At 36.5% G+C, this 19,884-nt stretch overlaps 2 protein-coding genes across 4 annotated transcripts in view; one reads left to right on the forward strand and one right to left on the reverse strand.

Moving 5' to 3' along the window:
- DCDC1 (doublecortin domain containing 1) overlaps window positions 1-6,256 on the reverse strand; it is a 287,695-nt gene extending 281,439 nt beyond the window's left edge. Inside the window, exon 1 of the mRNA XM_084894634.1 lies at window positions 6,174-6,256. Coding sequence (XP_084750760.1) covers window positions 6,174-6,239 — 66 coding nt within the window. The 5' untranslated portion in view covers window positions 6,240-6,256. The remainder of the gene's footprint in view (window positions 1-6,173) is intronic.
- Window positions 6,257-6,306: 50 nt separating this feature from the next.
- Window positions 6,307-19,884, forward strand: part of DNAJC24 (DnaJ heat shock protein family (Hsp40) member C24) — a 37,908-nt gene continuing 24,330 nt past the window's right edge. For 2 of the 3 annotated variants that reach the window (XR_014796045.1, XM_084896059.1), the window contains exons 1-2: window positions 6,307-6,397; window positions 7,377-7,517. Coding sequence is in view for 2 of the 3 variants with exons in the window: in XM_084896059.1 (XP_084752185.1) it covers window positions 7,407-7,517 (111 nt within the window). In the remaining variant the exon portion in view is untranslated. Of the gene's footprint in view, window positions 6,398-7,376; window positions 7,518-11,720; window positions 11,799-19,884 lie in introns of all 3 variants that reach the window. The other variant, XM_084896058.1, reaches the window with a different exon arrangement.

The raw sequence follows: 19,884 nt of genomic DNA on the forward strand, positions 1-19,884 counted from the left end.
ATATCTCTCTCTTGAGGACCTGTTTCAGAACTGAGTCAATGTCTTTATTGATGGCTAGTCAGGAATTTTGGCCTCCTTTATGTTTTTACTCCATGACATCATACACCTGAGATCTCTGAAAATTAAGAATATTTGTTTCCTTCATTTTCTGTCCAACCTGTTGACCTTTCTTTTCCCTAGTGATCTTAAATTACTTGTTGTTTCAACTACGTGGTGCTCCATTGGACAAAATGTAAACCCATTTTAGATAGAAATTTGAGAGAGAGGGGGACTTCTTCAACAGTGCCATGGTCGGACAGCCCAGGCTCCTGTGAACTCAGTTATGGGTAGTAGTTCTCTGTTACAGGAAGATATGTAAGATTTCTAAACCAATCTCACTTAAGGAAAAAGTGCAGACTTTTGTCCACAAGTCATGTAGCTATGCTGATTGGTGTTATGTTAAAACTGGGAAGAGAAGAGGAGGAGAAAGAAAAGGAATTGAGAGCATGGGAACTCACTGTTCTGATTCTGTCAAGTCTGATAGTTGAAACTGCTCTATAGATGAAGGAGGTCCCTGTGAAATAACATCTTAGTTGGTCATGAAACACAAAGACATATTTTTATAGTAATAAAAATATTATTAAAGTGGATTTATAATTTCTGGGATCTTGACCCTTTTTATTGATAATTTGCTTTTATCATTATTATATCTGAGTTTTCCCTGAAACAGCATAAAGAATTTTAGATAGCTCTCCACAACTTTCCAGACACAATCCATTTTTATTGATTTACTAAAGGCTCAGTGCACAAAATTCATGCACTGGTAGGGTCCCCAGCAGTTGCTGGCTGTTGCCCGGTACTCCCTCCCTTCCCCTGGCCGACTCCCCCTCCTGGTCAAACTGGCAAATGAACTCTGGATTGAGGGGACAATTTGCATACTACACTTTGATTACATGCATAATTACACTAGCATATAGATTATGCCTTCAAAAATGTAGATGGATCTAGGATGGCATACCTCTGTAAGAGATGGTATAACACAGAGCAAACTGTAGCAAACTGAAACAAGACATAATCTCATTAGTGCAATGAAATTCAACTCAATTCATTAAGTATGTATTGATTACCATCTAATACCTATAATTAAGATATTGCAAAATATAGGTTAATTTACCAAATATATTTTCAATCTCTTCAAATACTTTCAAGTTTGCCAATTCTCCTTGTACTGAAAACTATTATCAAGTTTCAAGTCCAAGGCTGGGAATCAAGTACAAATTGCACTTGAGTCCTGATGACAACAGGCTTAGACTCATCTACCTAAAGCAAGAAACTAGGAAACAGGTATGCTGTGCACTAAGATCAAAAGAACTGTTACAAAGCACCTAGAAAAATCTCCTTTTACATATGGTTAAACCTTCTTTTATCTTACTTCTTCTTTTGCAGGATTACCCAACTTTAACCCAAGATGTGAGATCTAAATAGAATTTAAAAATTACAAACTTAAGTACATATATGTACATTGTACCATGGAATAATTTTTTTCACTTTCTTGTACTGAAATAAGAAAACGTATTTAATTTTCCCTAAATGAAGGTAGAAACTAAATAAAATTAACATTCATAAAGATTAGCATTGCAGAATAGGATTTATGCTACCAATAAAAAAAATCATAGAGTCTTTCAAATTAATATATCTACTGTCTTTCTCTAATGCTCCTGGTTCACCTGCAGCACATCAGACAAGGTAATAATTTATGATAATCACATGAAAATATACAATTAATATTCATCACCTCTCATTCCTCATCACTTTAGATGATCAGTAATGCAGAGTGAAAATGCTGTCAGATTTCTAATTGCTTTGTAATGGGCCTGAAACAGGGAAATCATTAAAGGCAAACAATCTGTCATTTGTCTGTTTCTTTAACTATCTATCACACAGAAAAACTCATTAAAGAAATTGCTAATGAGCTACGGAAGACTATACTTACGGTACATCTCCAGTAGATTAAAAAATAATACTATGAATTGCTTTAAATATTTTCAAAATAATATTTTTGTGGAAATTCATCAGAGAAGATCTATTCTTCACTGTATTTTTTAAGCTGTGTGGTTTCGTTATTTTGGCATCTAATCCATCATTACAAAAAAAAAAAGCTTCAGCATATAAGATTTGTTATTCATCAGTCTCTAAATAATTAAACCGAAAGGTTGCAAGAAGAAGCTGAAATGCTAAATGTGTTTATTAGTAGTAAACTGACTCAAGAAGTAAAAAATAGTGCTATGGTAACCCTGAGGCTAAATGAAGGATATATTTTTAAAATTACCCTCATATCTCTGCGTATTTGAACTGTTGAAGTTGTAATGCTTCATTCATCTTAAATAATGCTACCATGATACAAATATTATATTCAACTACTGAAATTAAGCATAACCTTAAACTCTGCATAAGACATCACTACTTTGAAATTTTTTCAGATATTAACCAACACTAAAATGTTTCATAATATTTTTAAAGAGGAAGACAAATAATTTCTTTAAACATCTACATCAAATTTTACATGTCTTATTAATGCTACCATTCTATATGAGATACTTGGTGCTGTATTTTAAAAATCTATGATAATGACAAGAATCTAGTTTAAAAAACAAATAAGCATATAAACAAACATAATCCAGAAATGTTTTGTTAGCTATATAGTCCAAATGCATTTTATTTTAGAAGAATTATGAGAGTATCATAGATAGCACTGTTATTTTGTTTTTCATTTTGGTAATGAACTAAATCATGTATTTATTTCCTATAAAAACATAATCTTAGTAATAAAGTCAAACTTCTTTTAAATATGTATATCTATATATATGCATTGGAATACACACACATTTTTAAACCAAAATGCAATGACAAGCCTTGTCTGGTGCTATGATATGTACCAGTGAATTCCAAGCTAACTTCAAAGGTTCCATAACACTCTGGAAATGTCTTCATTATACTCCCTAATTGACTTAAACAGACTTCATATCAACTATTTAACACATTTTAATCCACAAATTAACACCTTTTGATCATTCAGATTAACCTTTCTTCTGTGAGTCAATTACATGACAAAAATAATATAAATTTTTAAAAATTATTCAGGTTTAAAAAATTACAATGGAAGAATACTTTCTAAAAAAAAAAAAAAAATAGCATATAAATGAATTTCACCACATGGTCCAAAGAGACCATCACAAAGTTTCAAATTTTGAGGTAATTGGAAAGCTCACAGAAAAGCCACAGTGATCATAAGAATAAAAAAGGGGTAAAGAATTGAATAGGGGAAATCATAAGATGGTATTACTAAAAAACAAAACAAACCAAAACACACACACACACACACACACACACACACACACACAAACACACACAGAGAAAATGCATTTTACACAGAATCTTTAACAGGTTCAGGCAAAGATTAAAACTTCAGATGTAAAGAAGTTAGGAAGACAGGAACAAAATTCTCAGATAAGATAAAGACCTTTAAGAGGTTAGAAACAAGCTTGAAAGAACATTGACAAAACTGAAAAGAAAAAAATAAGAAAGAAAAGGAAAACACAGCAACAGGGGTGACAGCAAAACCTATTTACCTCTTTGACTTTCATATTTAGTGCATTGCCTTACTCAAATGCAATGCATGTTCAGTGAATTATTGCTGAAAAGGTGAGAGACTAGATCAAATGAAGACAACCAGCAAAGAGCAAAAAGGCAAAAATGAAAAACCATTTCTGAAAGATGAGGCAGGATTGTTCATTAGATTCTCAATGCTGTCTAAAGCTTTATGATAATCTGCCACCTCCCAAAACTAAGTTTCTCTAATTTTAGCCATTCATCTCTTTCCTCACTCAAAACATTATTTAAATGAACACTTTCATACATCTTCCTAGATTAGCCTAATTTTGATTCAAGAATTTCAATCATTCAAGTAATCTGCTTATTCTATTCATGTAAATTATTAACTGTCATAGTCCCTCTTATTTCTTTTGGCATAGTACTTTCCACAGGTATTTCTGTTCTTTATTTAATTGTTGTCTACACTGATAAATTCTAAGCTTCTAAGAGGGCTACAGCCAACTCTGTCTTGTGTCTTTTGTAACAGAGTGTGAGACACATAGTAAACACTCAATAAATATTTACTGAATGAAAAAGTGAATGAAAGCTATGTATGTACTATATCATTTGTGTGTGTGTGTGTGTGTGTGTGTGTGTGTGTGTGTGTTATCTCATCACTAGCTAATTCTGTCTTCCCATTAGATTCTAAATTGCTCTAGGGGCAATAATTTAATTTTAGAATATAACTATAATATTCTGTGGTACTTAAATATAGCTTAGGTCAGTAATATAAAAATCCTAAAAATTCAGAGGTAATAAGATCAAGGGAATTAAAAAAGAGTTGGCTAAATGAACAAACAACCCAATTAAAATATGGGCAGAGGGCATGAATAGACACTTCTCCCAAGAAGACATGCAAATGTAATACAGATATGTGAAAAGATGTTCAACCTTATTAATAATTAGGGAAATGCAAATTAAAACTAAAATGAGATACCACTTCACACCTGTTAGAATGACTATTATCAACAAGACAAGTAATAACAAGGGAGGGAGAAGTTGTGGAGACAAGGGAACCCTCATTCACTGCTGGTGGGAATGTAGACTGGTACAGCCACTATGGAAAATAGTCTGGCCATTCTTCAAAAAATTTAAGAATAGAGTTACCATATGACCCAGCAATTTCTCTCCTGGGTATATACCAGAAAACTGAAAAACGTATCTTTGAAATTACATATGCACCCCTATGTTCATTAACATTGTTCATGGTGACCAAGGTATGGAGACAATAAAAGTTTCCAATGATAGAAGACTGGATAAAAATGTGGTACATACATCCAATGGAATAACTACTCAACCATAAGAAGAAAATGAAACACTGCCATTGGGACAACATGGATGGACCTTAAGAATATTATGCTAAGTGACACAAGCCAGATAGAAAAAGCTAAGAACCATTTGATTTCATTCATATGTGGGATATAAAACTGAAACTTGTGGACACAAACAGCAGTGTGGTATTTGCCAGAGGAAAGGGGTGGAGGTAAAGGAGCATGTGGGTGAAGGAGACCTAATCTATGGCCTTGGAAGATGATTTGACTTTGGGTAATGGATACACAGTGCAATATACAAATCTGGCATCTTAGAAATCAACACCGGAAACCTATATAATCCTATTAGCCAATGTCACCCCAATAAATTTCATTTAAAAAAATAGTTGGCAAAGAAACCAGTAAAAGAGCCAGGTAAATATAATCCTAGGATAAGAAAAAAATTAGCAGAAGTATGCTGTAGCTATTGCAAATGTTATCCACCATTAAAAGCACAACATTACTAATATGATCTCAAGTTAAAACTGTGTTAATGTGTGGTGGTCATCAACACATTAGTTATGGACGGCAGGTACTAAAATGACAGACTAAATAAGAATGTGATTTTTTTTTTTTAACTAAAACTACAACCCAGGGCCTTAAACCCCTGCTACATTTATAGCTATAGCTACTTTTAGGTATTGTACTTAATCAATCACCATGAAATCAAACATTTAATGTACCTTGCTATGTTTATGCTAGTTACACAGGAATGGAGTTTTTGCCCACGCTTTTACCGTAATTTATCCTGCAAACTATAGTTCAACAAACATTTGGGTTTTATTTCATTTTTCTAAATGTGAAAGGACTTGGAAGTGTGTGTGTGTGTGTGTGTGTGTGTGTGTGTGTGTGTGTGTGTGTTTATCTTTTAAGCCAGACATTAAAATATAAATGAAACATCTTGGCTTAACATCTTTTCCAGAAAAAAAAAAATTTTTTTTAACTGAAAAAACAAACTATTCGGCACATGTTTTACTTAATGTTCGAATGAGAACATTCTAAGAGAAGTATAGGGATTTGAGAGGAATCAGTTCTCATTCTTAAACCCCCACCCCGCCATAATGCATTCACCAACCACAAAACCCGGAGCAGCGCCCAGTGGGACGTTTTGGGGGTGGCGGGGGCAGCCGGAGGCATGGGGGCAGGCTCGCTGGGACAAGAGAGAGAAGCGAGGGAGAAGAGAGAGTTTAAAAGAAGGAGAAAGGTTCCTTTCCCTAAAGCTCAAGCACTTACTGCTGCTGCTGCTCCAAAACTCCTTAGAAGCGTCCACTGGGTACCATAGCAGCGACTGGTTACCATAGCCACCGCGTCCTGGAGGGCGGAGCGACGCTTCCGCATAGCCACGCACTTGGGAACGTGGTCACGTGAGAGCAATAACTTCCGGCGGAAAGAGAAGCCGGTTCCGAGTTTTGCCGACCGGCTGTCAGGATCGTGTTCAGACTCCTCTATGAAGTTTGGTAAGTTCGATTTCGAGTGGAGCTGGCGAGGGTACTCGCCTGTGAATTCAATGAATTCCGAAAACCCATTTTGGAGGAGGCCTTTCTGTCGCCTTAAGTCCACAGCTGTGGGCAGAGGCTGCCTGGTTTCCGGGCTCCTGGAGGGGGTCTCCGCTGTAGCCTGGAGACTACAGGGGGTACGGTTTCAGGGGGCTCCCCCAATAGCAGAGGGATTATTCTTGCTTGCTACCTCCAGGGTGATGGGCTGTTTCTCGTGGTCTTAAAAAATAATTTGGAAGAAAAGTGAACTGGGACATTTCAGAGGGAAGGCTCCCAAATTCATCATAATTCTTTGGTCTTTTTGCTTTGCTTAAAAACAAACATTTGTTGTGTAAGCATTTAGTAAGCTCCTTTAGTGTATTTAGTGAGTATCTACTGTGTGCCACGTTTACCATAAGACCAACAGAAATACCTTCTTACATTGTAATCCATCGCTCGGGTTCACTAACGAATTCAGTTGTTTTCAGTGCTGTTGTGCATTCCTTATTTTAAGACTTAAGGGTATAGCATGAAACATCCAACAAGTTTTCCATACAGGTCTGTACTGTCATACATGAAATTCTTGGAGTGTTTAAAATTTTTTAAATTTATTTTTAAGAGAGAGGAAGGGGGTAGAGAGAGGAAACAGAGAGGTACATCAATGTGTTGTTCCACTTATTTGTGCATTCATTGGTTGATTCTTGTATGTACCCTGACCAGTTATCGAATCTACAACCTTGGCTTATTTGAAAGCGCTTTTTAACAAACTGAGCCACTCAGTCAGGGTTTTGGGGGGTGTTTTAAACAAAAATATATGCTTCATTAGGTTTGTATTATAATAATGATTCAGTCAATTAAATATCTAAATTTTAAAGAACTTAGAAAAGCAGTTCTTGCTTATTTCATACATACATGCAAACTGTAATGAATTTAATTAATTGTCATCAATATTTTTATTCAGCTGATCAGAGAAGGCCCACTTGTTCAGTGGATGATGGCATTTGGGCAGATACCAAAAAAGGATTGGTACAGCATTCTGGGAGCAAACCCATCTGCAAGTATGGCTGACCTAAAACAAAAGTATCAGAAACTCATATTAATGGTAAGTCTGGTTATTTCAGACTTTAAATCATTGGGGAGGGACAGGGGGAGATCAGTTTTTTTTATATGACCAGAAATTTGTTTCCATAAAATGAATATATGATATTCAAGCAGGAATCATGGTATTTATATGGTGAGTTGAAAGTTTCAATCATATTGTAAAAAAAAAAAAAAAAAAAAAAAAAAAGTTAGTTTGAGGTGGGATAGATTGGCAATTTGAACAGGAAATCTGAGTTATTCTGTTTCTACCACTCACTGTGAGAACTTGGACAAGTTACTTTCCCCTGTATGTGCCCCTGTGAGGTATCATATATATAAAAGGCTAATAGGCTAAGTATCCCTCCCTATGTCTGACCCATTGCTTTGGGGCAGATGCTCAATGCAGGAGCTGCTGAGCTGCAGTGACTTAGCAGTGGCGGTTCTTGGGTGATGCACCCCAAAACCAGAGAGGAGGGAGTCTGATTCCTCACTGGGCTGCACAGTTCCACCTTTCGCTGTGGGTTATGTTGTTGCCGGGGCAATGTTGGCCCTTAATCTGGTTTACTTGGATTTGTGTTCCACATCCTGTATGACAGCAATATTGCAGAATGCCCTCTCACACTCCAGGACCCCTTAGGGGATGTCGGAGAGCCGGTTTCAGCCTGACCCCCAAATACCAGGCCGAGGGACCCCATCTGCAGGAGGGACCCCCACTCACTATGCAGATGCCTTTCGAGCCATGGCACCACCCCAGGTGCAGCTGGCAGACCCAGGAGGTTGGCTCCAGGGTGTGTCCAGCCCATCATTCAGTCCCGCCCAGCCAGCCATCTTCTAATTAATTTCCTTTCAGTGTGCACGAATTCATGCACCTGGCCACTAATAATGAAATAATCATGTAAAATGCTTAAAAGTGTTCATGTAATCAGCATTAGCTTCCAGCAGCTACTAGCTACATATTGCTATTGAGCACTTAAAATGTAGCTTAGTTCAAACCCAGATATGCTGAAATAAATATAAAATACAAATTGGATTTCAAAGATTAGTACAAAACCCCCCCCCCCACACACAAATAATCTAATATTGTTTTGCTGATTACATATTGAAATGATAATATCTTGGATGTATTGTCTTTTGCATATTTAAACACAAAAATATGATTATATTTGCACAAATAAATAAATTTATTATCAAAATTGATTTCATCTTATTACTTTTTTAACATTGTATGTGTCTTGCAATTATATTTTCATGAGTGGATATTGAACTTTGATAGATTTTTAAAAAATATTTATTGAAGTTTGCATATATTAATTTCCTCCTTTAATCTAGGTTCCATAGATTTTTTTTAATGTTAAATCTTTTATGCATTCTTAGTATAAACAAATCTCACTTATTCATGAAATATTATAGTTTTCATATGTTGCAGGATTTTAATTGCTGTTATTTTGTTGAGGATTTTTATGGCTAGATTTATGATGTCCGGGCCTAAATATAATGTCACAGATATGCTGGTTCCATAAAATAATTGGGGAATTATTCCATTTTCTTTCTTTTCTGAAAGATTGTATGAAATTGCCTTAATTTTTTATTTAAATGTTTAATAGAATTTACTAGGCAGTTATAGTTATCAAGAATTTGTCCCATTAGTTTATGAAATTAAATTTATTATCATAATGTTCATACTATCTTGTTATTCTTGAATTGCTATAAGGTATATAGTTATGTTTTTCCTTTTATTCTTTACATTGGCATTCTTTTTTTTTCTTTTTTTTTCCTGATCAGTCTTGGTAGAGGTTTATCTCTTTTATTAATCTTTGCCAAGAACTAACTTTTACTTTGTTGATTTTTTGGTATTGTTTGTCTATTTTTCTTCACTTGATTTCTGCTTTTAATTTTATTATATCCTTTCTTCTACTTCTCTTTTCCACCTTATTAATGAAGAAACTTTCATTGTTATTGATTGTACACCTGTCTTCTTTTCTAAGCCAGAAGCACAAATTTTGATGTGTATTTTCATTATCATTTAGTTCAAAATATTTGAAAATTTCTCCTGTAATAGTTTTCTTTGTCCTGTGGGTTACTAAGAAAAAACATTACTTAACTTTAAAATGTTGGAAAATATTCAGATCTTTCTATTACTGATTTCTAATTTAATTCTGTTAGAGTTGGAATTCATTAAAACTTTTTATGGTTTAGTATATGGTCTATCTTGGTGAATGTTTCCAATCACTTGAAAATTGTGTACTCCATTATTGAATATAGTGTTCTGTAAATATCTACTGGGTTATATTGATATATTGTTCAAATATTTTATATTATAAATTTTTTAAATTTGTCTTATCAATTTGTGATTGTGGACTTTACTATTTTTTCTTCAATTCTATTAAAATTTTTAATGTATTTGGGTTTATTTTTACTAGGTACATATATATTTAAAATTTTCATCTGCATGAATTTGAACCTTTGATCATTATAAAATTCCCCTCTCTATTTCTCATAGTACTCTTCTTGGCATCTACTTAGATATTAAAATAGTGACACCAGCTTTTATGCACTGTGCTTATATGGTTTATTTTTAACTATCCTTTCAGTCTGTCTCTTTTATGTTTAAAGTATGTTTTCTTGTATATAGTGAATAATTAGGGTTAAAAAACTCCCATCTGTCAATCTCACCCTTTTTATTGGCAGTGTTTATTCCATTTACATTCCTCCTCACCCTCACTAGCTTTAATGAGATATAACTGGCATATATCATTGTGGAAGTTTAAGGTATACAATGTGATGATTGATACATATATATTTTGTGAAATGATAAGCACACTAAGGTTTGTCATCTCACATAGTTACCATTGTGTGTGTGTGTGTGTGTGTGTGTGTGTGTGTGTGTAGAACCTTTAAGATTTACTCTCTTAGCAGCTTTTAGGTATACAATGCAATATTGATAACTGTAGTCACTATACTATACACTCAAATTCATCTTATAATTGAAAGTTTATATTCTTTGACCAACATCTCATCTCCCCAGCCCCTAGTTCATTTACATTTTCTGTAATTACTAGAGACCCATTGCATGGATTGTGCACCAGTGGGGTCCCTCTGCCTGGCCTCCGGGGATTGGGCCGAAACCAACTCTCCGACATCCCCCAAGGGGTCCTGGATTGTAAGAGGGCACAGCCCAGGCAAAGGGACCCCGCCGTTGCACATTTGGGGCCTGGGAGGGAATGTGGCAGGGCTCCAGCATGTGTCCGGCCTGTCTTGTCCAGTCCCAGTTGGGGCTGATCAGGGCCAGCTGGCTGGCCAGCAAGGTCCACGAGAGGTTGGCTTACCAGGGAGAGACTGCAAGAGAGTTTTAGGGCTTGTCTGGCCTATCTCAACCTGTCCTGATTGGCCAGACCCCAGGAGTGCATGGTGGTCAGTGTGCGTCCTGGCGACTGGTTGAACAGTCGAATGGTCAGACACTTAGCATATTAGGCTTTTATTATATAGGATTGGCAATGTTTGGGTTAAAATCTGTAATCTTTTAATTTTTAGATTTGTCTTATTTGGTCTTTGTACCTCCCTCCCTTTGGCCTTCCTTACCATCTTTTGGGTGGATCAAGTATTTTTTTAAGAATCAGGTGTTCTATTTGTCAAATTATGGCTATGGGTTAAATTACACTTGGCATATTCTGTTTAAGAAGGTTAGGAAGCATGCAGTAGTAAATATATATATGTTTAGTAGCATGTGTATTATACTTTATAGTTTGTTCTTTACAGTTTACAAATGCTTTCACATCTTACCTAGATTTATCCTCTCAGCAGTCTTGAAAAAGGCAGGTAATATTATCCCCATGTTCTCAGTTGAGAGAGCCAAGGCTTAGTTACAGTTAAGTGGTTTAGTACAATACACAATTAGTAAGGGGTAAAATCTGGGCTTGACCACATATCCTTTGCCTCTAGATTCTCTCCCATTATGTCAGTTGCTTCAAAGCATAATTTTTGGTGTTCTGGATTTCCATGAGACACCTAATTCACATACAATTGATGAAGTATTTCAGAGGGTCAGACATAATTACTATTTTAATTTTGAAGGAATCTATTGATAGAATATATATGGCTTATGGAGTGAAACTTGTTTTCTTTATTCTCTTTTTATGAGTTTAGAGTTTCTAAAAGAGTTATGAAACAAAATTATAAGGAAAAATCATGTTATTTACATATATATTATTGATTTTTGTTTTTACAGAGAAGAAGGGAGAGGGATAGAGAGTTAGAAACATCAATGAGAGAGAGACATCAATCAGCTATACATTCCGCAACCAAGGTACATTCCCTTGACCGGAATCGAACCTGGGGTTCCTTAGTCCACAGGCCCATGCTCTATCCACTGAGTCAAATTGGTTAGGGTCATGTTATTTATTTTGCTTATTAGATTTTTTTTTCATAAACAGACTTTTAGTTTATATTCTGGCTTTCTAATTTGAATTACCATATTTTCTCTGACTTTCAACAATGTCTCAAAACAATTGGAGAATAAAATTACTTTTGACAAATACTATTTTGTTTCTAATTTTTAAAAAGGCATATTTATTTTGTGTACTTTTCCAAGTTCAAAAGACTTTGAATTTAACACCTACATAATTAGTTGTTGGGATAAAATATTGCTAAATCATAGGCTGCTAAGTTTACAATACATGTTGATTTAGTAAATGCTGTTTCCTTATTTTAATTTTTGTAACTGTAGTGCTTACTCAAGCTTCCAATTCTGGAAAAAAAAATTATTGACTGAGATATTTTAGAATTGTTTAAAGATACATATAAATGTAAAATGCAGAATTAGCCTGAAAAACATATGTCACATACCATTGTCTGTTGCCTAATAATTTACTGTAAACAAATAATAATGCTAATTGACTCAACATTTCCTCGCGGTATTTTATTAATAGGGACTTTACTTGTCAATAAAAGTACATTGCTCTTTTCTCCTTATGAATCAATTTCTAAAATATTATTTAAGTTTTCTACTAAGGTGAAGAAGAATTCATTGCTTTAAAATGGTTTAACATCAAGAAAGATTAGTTATATTATTCCCATATTTTTGTAGTTATACATATAAAAATTACTATTTACTGAGAATAAAGTTTTCCTCCAAAAGCTTTGTCAAATTGAAAATTGAGGGTCTTTTTCCATTGGTGCTAATATCACAAGATACCTTTCTACTGGAAAAGAATTATTGTGTTGGAAAATTATATGCTGTTGTTACTATAAGTTTCATAATCTTAAAGAAAATTCATGTAACTTGAGGAATAAAATGCCACTTAATACTTATATGAGCATTCAGAGGTTCTGTTTTAATTGTAAGTGGATATATTTATACATATATATATATATATATATATATATATATATATATATATATATATATAAAGCTAGTTATATAATACTAGAGGCCTGGTGCACAAATTCATGTACAAGCAGGGTCTCTCTGCCTGGCTGGCAATTGGGGCCGATCGGGGGTTCGGGTGGCCAGGGGGAGAGACTGCGGGAGGTTGGCCCCAGCAGCAAGCTAACCAACGGCCAATTCCCTGAGGAATTGGGCTCCCTCTTCCCTTCTATCTGGGTCTGGGGTGCAGGTGAACCAGATTTGGGGCTGTTAAGACCCCAGCAGCAAGGTCTGGGTCAGTGTGCATCATAGAATTGTCTGGTGGTTGGGTCATTCTGGTTATTGAGTTGTAACAGTTGCTTAAGCTTTTATATATGTGCTAGAGGCCCAGTGCACGAAATTTGTGCACTGGGGGCGGGGGAGGGTGTCCCTCAGCCCAGCCTGCAACCTTTCCAATCTGGGACTCCTCTGGGGATGTCCGACTGTAGCCCCTTCCATCCCTGACCCACCGCAATTGGAGCTGTCCTGGCTGGACCCCACCTGGGCACAAATTCATGCACTAGTTTTATATACTGATATATATTTGAAGACATAAATTCTATTAAAAAAGATTAAACAAATAAATTATAAGAAAACGGTATAAAATAATAATGCTAAACAATAATTGAAAGGGGAAAAGTAAAAATTTTAAAGATTATATAAAGATATAAATTTAGAATTTTCTTATGATTTGGTGTACATTATTTTCAGTATGCCAAAATATAACAAAAACAAAAAGACATTTTCCCAATGTTTCCCAAAGGAATTAATATTACACTTTTGTTAAAGTGTTGGAATTCACTAGAATATTGTTGTTCTACCTTTTTTATCCATATAAAATAGCTAGAACTTTATTATGTTTCTTAGGATATATTTCTTTTGTTTTGTTTTCAAGTTACCCTTATTGGAGAACAATTTATATACAATAAAATGCATTTACTTTAGTTGTTATGATCAGTTTGGATTGAATATACCTGTATAACCATCACCATTTCTAGATGCATTCTCTGTCTTCCCTAGGCAACCATGGATTTTTCACTGTCACTGTGAATTTCTTTTGTCATTGTTTTAAGCTCTAAAAAGTCCTTGATGTTTTATGTGGCCTTTAATTATGGTTTTTAAAGAGAGATGGGTTTATTCCTTTACCTATTTTCAAGGAGTAAACCTTGTATAGCATCCTACCTAATAAAAGAGTAATGTGCAAATTAACCATCACTCCGATACACTCATCAGCCACGCTCATCAGCCAATCAGAGCAAATATGTAAATTACCCCCAACCAAGATGGCTGCCACCACAGAGAGCAGGAAGGAGGCTTGGGTTTTCCCAGCAATTGAGGAAGCCAAGCTTTCCACACACCCTGGCTGGCCAAGGCCTCCACTCAAGGATACAAAGTTTCAATTATAGAAGATAAATCCCAAGAAAAATGGCAGCAGCCACTGAGCTGGAGAGAACAGGCTAGGGTTGCCCCCAGCAAAGGAGGAAGCCAAGCTTTCCACCTGCCCTGACCGGCCTAGACCTCCACTTCAGGCTACAAAGTTTCAATTATAGAAGGTGAATAAACCCCAACAGAAATAGCTGCTGCCACTGAGGGAGTAGAAAGCTTGGCTTCACTCCAGGCTACAAAGTTTAAATTATAAAAGATAAATATATCTCAGATACTAGGGGGGGCATGGCCGGCCTGCAAACAATCACAGGCCCCTCGCCCAGGCCGCCCCATGCCCCAAGGGAACCCCTACCCTAATCCTGGACACCCTTCAGTGCAAACCAGCTGGCCCCCACCCATGCACCAGGCCTCTATTCTATCTAATAAAAGAGTAATATGCAGATTGACCATCACTCCAACACACAAGATCAACATAGCTGTCCCCATGTGGTCAAAGATTCTGCCACCATGTGGACACAAGATGGCTATCACAAGATGGCCAGCAGGGCAGGGCAGTTGGGAGGGACCAGGCCTGCAAGGGAGCGCAGTTGTGAGCAATCAAGCCTGCAGGGGAGGGCAGTTAGGGGTGACCAGGCCAGCAGGGGCAGGCAGTTGGGGGCAATCGGGTTGGCAGGGGAGCAGCAAACTACGGCCTGCGGGCCACATGCAGCCCGCAGAGGAGTCTGATCCTGCCCGCCAGGTTTTTTGGGCAGTGAGCGCAGCCGAGGTGTTACAGTAGGAATTAGTAGTTCATATAGTCCGGCCCTCCAGCTCTCTTAGGGACCGTGATCTGGCCCCCACTTTAAAAAGTTTGAGGACCCCTGAGTTAGACATTAATCAGGCTGTCAGGGCAGTGGTTAAGGGTGATCAGGCTGGCAGGCAGAAGTGGTTATGGGCAATCAGGAAGGTAGGCAGGTAAGCAGATGGGAGCCAGCCATCCTGGATTATAAGAGGGATGTCTGACTGCCCTAAATGGGCAGTGGGACATCCCATGAGGGGTTACAGATTGGAGAGGGTGCAGGCTGGATTGATGGACACTCCCCCCCCCCCCCCCATGAATTTTGTGCACCAGGCCTCTAGTATCATATAATTTGCTGTTAACAAAAATGTTATGTATAATGACTAGTTAGCACATTTTGGGTATAAGTGAATTGCATGGTTTTGCATGATTTAAAAATAGTAACTACCGTGTTCCCCCAAAATAAGACATCCTCCGAAAATAAGACCTAGCGCATGGAAAGATAAGACATCCCCTGAAAATAAGACCTAGCACAACTTTGGGAGAAAAAATTAATATAAGAGACTGTCTTATTTTTGGGGAAACAGGGTATCATCTTGCAAGGTACTTTAAAACTGTGCCATCTGAAATATGAAACAACTTTAAAATTTGCCTTTAAGTAAAGCATAGATTTTTGCTCATTAATCACATTTTACTTGTTAAGGTTATTTGTGTTTTGACTTATTTTTTCTTTACTTTCAAATTAATTTATTCTTAATTAGAATACTTTATATTATATATATGTATCATTGAATTATCTTCTATGTCACAAATACAGTTAATGCGGTTGTGCCCTGATTTCTATTAAGGATCAAATATGCTTACACTCCATAGTAAAAAATAAAACCCCTTCTCATTATGTTAGGCTTTTTGAAATATTATCTACAAGTTGAGCATTATCCTTTGTGCAGTGTACCTATGAAAACTCATCCTCCTCTGTAAGTGTTCATTTACACATATTAGTGTTATATTGGGAAATTAGTGCTATTACTGGATTTCAGGAATGGAAGAGCAAATTTTGCATGTAGTTTGTGGGAGAGAAATCTGCCCCCCCCCCCCCCCCCCCTTTCCCAGGTTGCTATATAAAGGACAAAGGCTAGTAAGTGTGGAAGCATATCCTTCCCACAGGGACTTAGCTTCTCACCCTGAGGTAACAGAATGGGTCTCTGCACAGCTAGGCATTAGACTCAGTGTCAGCTTTTGTGTCTATTCCAATAACCTGTTCCTTTTTCCTCTAGTCACCTTCTTTCTGATGTGCATAACCATCTTAAGCCAAACGGGGTTACCAAAATAAAAGTTCATTTCCAGGATGCTTTGTAGGATAGGTGAAATGCCTTTGGAGCAAAAGCGCCTTTCATCCTTTGTCCTTGAGTATATGTTTTCCCTTCATTTTTGGCCAACAATTCTTTACTGTCTTGTCAACAATGCTTTCAAGAATTTTAAAAAATATGTTTTATTCATGCTCTAACTGTTTTTGGCTCAGTGGATAGAGTGTCTGCCTGCGAACTGAAAGGTCCCAGGTTCGATTCCGATCAAGGGCATGTACCTTGGTTGCTGGCCGCTCGATGTTTCTCATCGATGTTTCTGTCTATTCCTCTCCCTTCCGTTCTGTAAAAAATCAATAAAATATATTTTAAAAATATTTTATTCAGGCCTGCCTCTCCTGCCATACCCCATTAAAATATTTAATTGTATCAAAATATGTTTATTCACATTATGTCCTTTGATTTTTACAAAACACTGAGCTTTATAGACAGATAATGTATTCATTAACTAAATATGTACTGTCTTGTATGTGCTGGCATTGTGCTAGGTACTGTAGATGTAATTAGTTGTAATATGATGGATAAAGGGCCTTCTTGAGTAGCTTACAGTTTAGCAAGCATTCTTTCTATTTGTACAGTTGAGTAACTTTTCTAGGGTCACATAATAAGTCACAACCAAGCTAAAATAAAAAATGAATTTTACATATATTCAAGGTCAGTGCTGTGCCAGTTCCCTCTTCTACTCTCTATCTTGAATTTTCCTTTTCTGTTAGCTTACCCCCTCAGGCAGTAAAATGCCTTTCAAAATTACGTATCCTCCTTTGGCCTTGGTTACTATAGCTGTTACTCCTCTCTCTCTCTTTCCTTGCCAAACATGACTTAACTACCATGCATTTGGTTCTTAGCCCATTCTCTCCCCACTGTCATTCTATCTAGTGCCTAGTACAGTGGCCAATGGCCCCTACTTGCCAGTCAATGGTTTCAATATGTGACATTTGCTGTTGTCATAGATCTTCCTTGTTTCTTGAAACTCTTTCCTCCTTGGGTTTCTGCAGATCCTGTTTTCCTGCTTATCTTATTGCTCACTGCTCTATTATCTTTTTTAGCATCTTTTCCTTTGTCAGATATAAATGTTATTGTCCTTCAGAGTTTTATCTTTGTCTTTCTTCACCTATCACCAAATCAGAGACTCTTACTCTAAGACCCTAGTGTTTTGGGAGGTCTCTTAATTGTTTTCAAAATTGTGTGTGCATCTCCCTTTCTCCAGCTTTTTATCATAATCTTGGAGTTGCTCATAACTCAAAAATGTTGAGAAGGACTACTTCCTGTATATTCCTGTAATTTTATCTGCTTCACGGCGATTGCCAAATTCCTGTCCCAGCGTCTGATACCTCCTGCCTTCGATCCTCAGGAACTACCAAGTTCCTCAGGAGTGCTGCAGTAGTCCAGTAATTTTCCTTATTGCCCATACCCCTACCTCTCCTCCCTATACCTTGCATCCTACCACCGGGTTATATAATTTTTTTGTCTTTTGAGAGAAAAATATAGTTATATCTCTATCATACAAGTAATGTGGAGTTTTAAGTAGGAAAACATCCATGTTTCTTAGCATACTAGTTTCTTTTCATTCTGAACCCAGTCTTGCTTTTCAATTTTATCTTTTACTACTTTTCCTACCCAACTGTTCTTTTACTCATTCTAAGTATAGCTTGCAGTTCTGCTATTCATAACTCTAATATCCATCTTAGTACTTTCCTGTCTTGTATTTGGCATTTCTCACTGTCTCGAATGCCTTTTCCTTCTACCCTTTCACAATTCCTCCACAGGTTGACTCCTCTTCATCCTTCAAAACCCAGTCAAATGTCATCTTTGTTTAAAAACCTTTCTTAATTTATTCTAAGTTAACTTTTTCATGATGTTATCTTTTTTATCAGCTCATTTCCCCCCATTGTATTATAATTAATTGTTTCTATGTCTGATCTCCTCCACTAGACTGAGTCCCTTCGGACAGGGATCCTGTTCTATTCATCATTGGGTACTCATTGGCTAGCACAGTATGATTTATAATAAGATAGTTAATAAGCCTTTTTGAGTGGATGACACACTTTTGCACATGGGTTATTTTTTTCTCTGTTTGAATCAGAAAACCTTAAAATTGTTCAAACATATTTTTAAAATTATGTTTCTGCTGTTAGCTGTTGCACAGATGATACATGAGTTGTTGACTTTTACTTTGGGCAATATTTTCCTAATCATTAGGTGGCAGTAGTGTGTTGTACTTGACTTTACCTTTGTAAAGATTTATTCAGCTTTCATAATCTTAATGAGGTGTCAACATGTAAAGGACTCAGTTGTAGTCTTCTACATCTAACTTTTTGTAACATGATCTTGTTTAAGCTAGTGGGCATCTTACAGAAAATGCAACGAAACAATAACAAAATGCAGTCATGCAGTCAGTGTGGATGTTTCCTTTGTCTACCTAAGTTAGGGGTGTCGAACTCAATCAGAGAAGGGGCCAAAATCTAAAATCCAGCCTAAATCACGGGCCGAATGGTTTACTGAACAGTCATAAACTGACAATGTCATAAACTGACAGCGGAGTGCAGTGATGACAGCGCGGTGCGGGCCACATTGCAAGGCCTGGCAGGCTGGATTTGGCCCGCGGGCCTTGTGTTTGACACATGTGACCTAAGTTGTGCTGATTCATTAGAGAATCACTGCTGCACCATCTTAACGGCGCCTCCTCACCAACTTTTTAATGGCTGCTTCATATAAACAGTGATTTGCAATAAGGAAAACCAAAAATTATCAGAGAGGATATGTGTTTTCACAGCTTCTGAAGAAGCTTCTTAGGCCTTTATCTCAAAAATTGCATACTAAGTTCACTGATTGTGACTGCAAATATTAAATGTTTTATATTTCAACCAGTTCCTGTCAGGTCATTTCTCTGGTTTATTGAGTGTGATTTTAGATGAGTTGCCCTCATCACTAAGTAGTTAGAATTAAGAAAAATAGTAGCTACTCCCTCTCCAGCCTTAAGCATTTAATCTCCCACCATTAATTTTTGAACATGTATTGTATATATGAAAATGCCAATGCTTTTAGCTTAAATTTCATTTCAATTGTATTTTCCTATAGCTTATAAAGTTAATTTGACATCAGTTACACTTTACTTAAGGAATGTGTATGTATACATTTTAGGTCCACAGGAGCATTTTTGCAAATAAAAGAAAAAACTTTTAGAGTTGATTCAAATAACTTAGTGTTAATTCAAATATGAGGTAGGTAAATTAAATGTGGACATTCTCTTTCTCGTGTCTTCTTTATTTTCTATCTCTGGGATAAAGCACTTGAGGGGATTCAAAGCCAGTGTGGTAGTATCATTAATGTGCAGAATGATCAATTAATAAAGGAAGAGCATGAAAGTGTTGACAGAACACACTGCCTAATTAGTACCTGATGGCCTTGATGGCCACAGAGCAGAGCTCCTAGTTGCTGCAGGAGAGCAGCCCTGTAGGAT

This window comes from Pipistrellus hanaki, assembly GCF_964339955.1.
Source record: "Pipistrellus hanaki genome assembly, chromosome: 9".
In the NCBI taxonomy this organism is placed as follows: Eukaryota; Metazoa; Chordata; class Mammalia; order Chiroptera; family Vespertilionidae; genus Pipistrellus; species Pipistrellus hanaki.